We start from the raw sequence: 4375 nt of genomic DNA on the forward strand, positions 1-4375 counted from the left end.
GAGTGTACCGTCAAATCAGATCTGACTGGTACAGGAGGAGATTGTTCCTCCTTCCCCGGCAGAGCATCTGGTGGATTTGAACCGTTCGTCTCTGGGATTGTAGTTGCAGCTCCTTGCCACTAGGCCACCAGAGCTCCCCTAGAATCAGAATTCTTGAGATCAGTTCTTACAAGATAAAATTCACTCTTAGAAATGGCCGTGTCCCATCTGCTTTCCCTTCCCCATGCTCCTGCTGCAGCCCTGACCTGGTTTCCGACCTGTGTTCTGAGTCTTTTAAGCTGTCATTGGACAGAATTAAAAGCTCACTTTTTGGGCTGGTGCTTCCCAGGACATGATTTGTGGACATTTGCTCCACCTTTCCCACGGCTTCTGTTCCTCTTACTCTCTCAGGCTGTGGTTCTGTTGCAGGGCAGGCAGGAGCCGATGGACCTGGTGAGTGAGGGCTACAGTGAACTAACTTCTCCAAACCCATCACAATCCTCGTGTCCTCCCACTGAGATTATATTTGAAAACCAATCAGGGGAAAATAGAACTCTAGCTGTTGTACCACCACAGTGTCCTCCACATGTGTCCTCCAAGACAGTAAAGTCTGCTTTCTCTGTTCTGGGAGCTCCAGATTCTGTGAGAGACCAAGGGGACGAAATGAGATTGCCATCAAAAAATCATGTTCTGGCTGAGAAGCATGGTTGCTGTTCGATGTGGACTTTACTCCTCTCCCAGAGGAGTCATACATAAACGGGACACTAACCTGGGGAATAATTCATCCTCTGAAGCATGGAATTGTTCTGTTGTCATAGCAAACTAGCCCTTTTATTATAAATTTCGGGGATTTACTTCTGAGTAGCTACTCAGTAAGCACAGTGCATCTCAGCTGTGTCCTCAGACCTTTCCCACTCTGGAAACATGTGCAGGGCACATGCCAGTTGAAGGCCTCGGGGAATGTGAGCTTGAAGTTTATCCCTTTTGGATGACAGTGCATACATACACATATATCTTTATCCTTTTTTTTTTGTCTTCTAGTTCATGAGCCAGTTCGAATTGCCTATGACAGGCCCCGGGGTCGTCCCATGTCCAGAAAGAAGGTGAGATTGCTCCACTGAATCCTCTTGAGGAATGTGATGAGTTTTTGGAAAGGTGCACAGATTCTGTATCTCCATGTTTTGCTGGGGTGTGAGCACACAGAGCATAGCCGTACACATGCACATTACATACCCTCCAGGAACACAAGGTAGAGGTCAGACTGGTCATCCGGTTAGCAGGTGTTTGAAGCTGGTTGAGATGATGAGGTTGGAGCTTTGCAGTCGAGACAGTCAGAATCAAAATCTGTCAAGGTGTTGAGAGCTGGTTCACTGTGTGGTTAACATTTCCATTAGCTGTTCTTTCTCTCCCACGCTTGTACAGCCTGTGCATTAGCAAGAGATAGTAATGGGAAGATCCATCATAGTGGCATGATGGCAGGTTTTGGACTCGCCTCATATGTCCCACACCTCCCAGCTCAAGTTGTAGCATTTTAAAGAAACCAGGTAACATCACTCTTAGACACGAATTACTGCCCACACCCTTTGTTGTGCCCACTCGAACAGTTTCTTGCATGTGGGAACTTGTCCTTCACCTGAGTTACTTCTTGGGGCTTGCATGATGGAGCAGATCATGGGCTGACAACTGGTACGCCCAGATTCAACTCTTAAGAAAAAAGGTGGCATCCTCACACATGCTTACAAAGCAGTGATGGACTCAGTGGCTCAGGACAGACCGTGCCTGGAGCTGTCTACATTTCTCCGGAAACCCCAGGATCATCTCTTTCCCATAGGGTTATCCTAGCTCAGTAGGGACCCTCCCAGGACTGGAGACAAGGTCCCAAGGGTCCTTTTAAACTCTAGCCCTATCCTTGGGGTGCTTCTACAGTGGGCGAACAGATAGATCACTCTGACTTATTGCAGACTTGCTGCTTCTAGGGTACAGATGCTGCCAGAGCCCTCAGGGTACACAGAGGTTAATGAGTCAGCAGGGACACTGGCCTTCTTACACTTCTCCAACCCACTTTCTTCTAGTCGCTCATTTCCCACTATGTCTCAGGCTCCCATTCATCCCTGCATAGCTTTCTCTCATGATACATCCTCACTTGCCATTAGTAATGCCCTTCCTCACTCTAGTTTGCACTCTACGTAGGTTTACTGATCCTAAAATCCTGGTACGTGATGCTCCCAGCCATTTTCCTCACTGGCATTGCTGTTTTGGTCACATGAACCTGAGAAGCTGGACTGAGAGCCTGGTGGTTTCAGCTGCTCCATCTGTGCCTTAGGCTAGTAACCACCCCACCTGGGCTCTGGCAGCTCAGCTTCAAAGCCCCTCATGGGGGATGTTGTGACTCCAGGACATTGGCCACACCTTGCACTATGTTCACTATGGTGTCTGACCTAGGGTTACAAGCTTAGTCCTCGTCACTGTCAGAGCAAGGGGGATCCCAGAACTGTGAACACCAACTTGCCCAGGCAGCTCTCTGTGGCCTTGTCTCTTGGGAGTCTGGGGACCTGAGCCCCAGGGCTTAGAGCTGTTTCCTGAAAAGGAATGAGGCCTGCTCGCTGTGCTGAATCCATGTCTTCTCTGCCCAGAAGCCCAAAGACTTGGAGTTTGCCCACCAGAAGCTGACCGACAAGAACTTGGGCTTCCAGATGCTCCAGAAGATGGGCTGGAAGGAGGGCCATGGCCTGGGTTCTTGTGGGGGTGGCATCCGGGAGCCAGTCAGCGTGTACGTAGTAGTGGTACCCACAGGACTCCGGACTGTGGTGGGTGGCACTGTTCCTGGGGGAGAGGACTGTGGGCTTCACTGTGTTTGGGAAAGGGACTGGTGGGTGGCAGGTTCCCATGTCAGGGAGGGGGCTGCAATAGCTTAGTCTTTTAGTCTTAAGCCAGACCAGACTCCCCATTGCCTAGACTGTGGCTTAACACTGCCATGTTTCTGACTTTATCAGTAGAGGTTCAGACATGAGGCTGACCATCCACATGTACAGGTTGCCTCTCTCCTTTGCCGTTTGTCTGTCTGACTCCTCTGTTCTGTCCTCACCAGAACTGAGTGCTATTTCCGTGTAATTGAGGCCTAGAACCTCTCCCAGTTTTCAGGAGTCAGTTATGAGCAGCGATGGGGTCAGTACAGCCTAGGGCCTCCCTAGCCATATCTTAGATTTTAACTTAAACAGCTCATCTTGATGATTTGATGGGCCACCAAGTGATCAGAGCCTGTGGGTGGCATTCCTAAAGATGAGAGTACCCTGGGCTAACCACCCTGCCCGGGTACAAGGCAGACTGATTCTTGTTTCTACAGGGGCACTGCCTCGGAAGGAGAGGGGCTGGGGGCCGACGGACAGGAGGATAAAGAGGACACTTTTGATGTCTTTCGACAGAGGATGATGCAGATGTATAGACACAAACGAGCAAACAAATAGGTAAGATACATGGGCTTCTTTGGATCTGCAAACTAGCCTGGGGCACCTTCTTCCCTAAAAGGTAGATGTGCAACCCCCAGCTTGCCAGAACTGGCTGAAGGACCAAGTAGAGCCCCAGCTGTATGTGCCTTCCTACTCGTGACCCGGGTCAGTGGTGCACAGTGGCCCTTGGGCTGCTTTGCAGCGTGCTTGTGGAACAAACGGTTGGTGGGTTCTGTCTCTCAAGTTGTCTCACAGATGATGGCCGCCCACCCTGTGCTGCCAGCCGGAAACAGGCTGTTCTCCCGGCAGGAGTGGACTTGCCGTCCCGGGAGGTTGTGGGTGGATGTGGATGCCAGTGCTTTGGGGGTGGCGACTCGCCAAGTACTAAGGTCCTCAGTTTCTTCTGAAGGGGTTCAGACAGTAACCTCACTCTTAACCACTCCCCTCTTCCCGCCCCTAGTTTTCAAGTTAGTTTTGAAAAATTATTTTTTACCTGTATGGTTCAAAAATAACGATGGATGATGGAAGCCTGAAGCAGCCATTTCTCCATTGCCTATTAGAGACCTGGACCTGGAACTCAGCCCCAGCCAGCCAGAGAGTGCTGGCATTTGGTATTTGGGAGTCTGGTTTGGCTTTTCTGGAAGAAAACTAAATATACTGTTTCAGTTGTGCTGCTGATTACTCCATTTCCTCTCAGTGCTTTTAGCGGTAGGCACTGAGTCTTCGATTCTCACCTCTGAATCTGTTTTCTTCCAACCTCTGGCAGGTTTTCTAATTCAGAGGACCAGCTCTGACCACATACAGGGCACAGAACAATTGAGATCTTGGGTTCTTACTGTTCTCCAGTGTGTAGATAGCATGTGATCCTCAAGCCTTGGAAGCTCTTGCAGTGGGTGGAGAGACTGGGTGTGCCAGAGCTTTATATTAGGAAGTTTTTTAAGGGGTGATGC

At 49.9% G+C, this 4375-nt stretch overlaps 1 protein-coding gene across 1 annotated transcript in view; it reads left to right on the forward strand.

Annotated features, from left to right (window-relative positions):
- The window catches only part of SUGP2 (SURP and G patch domain containing 2), an 18115-nt gene extending 14672 nt beyond the window's left edge, over positions 1–3443 (forward strand). The window contains 3 exon segments of the mRNA XM_006885868.1: positions 1021–1082; positions 2613–2749; positions 3323–3443. Of these exon segments, the coding sequence (XP_006885930.1) occupies positions 1021–1082; positions 2613–2749; positions 3323–3443 (320 nt within the window).
- Positions 3444–4375: the final 932 nt, after the last annotated feature.

The sequence above is a fragment of the Elephantulus edwardii genome, unplaced genomic scaffold, assembly GCF_000299155.1.
Source record: "Elephantulus edwardii isolate Elephantulus edwardi_28Jun2011 unplaced genomic scaffold, EleEdw1.0 scaffold00045, whole genome shotgun sequence".
Classification (NCBI taxonomy): Eukaryota; Metazoa; Chordata; class Mammalia; order Macroscelidea; family Macroscelididae; genus Elephantulus; species Elephantulus edwardii.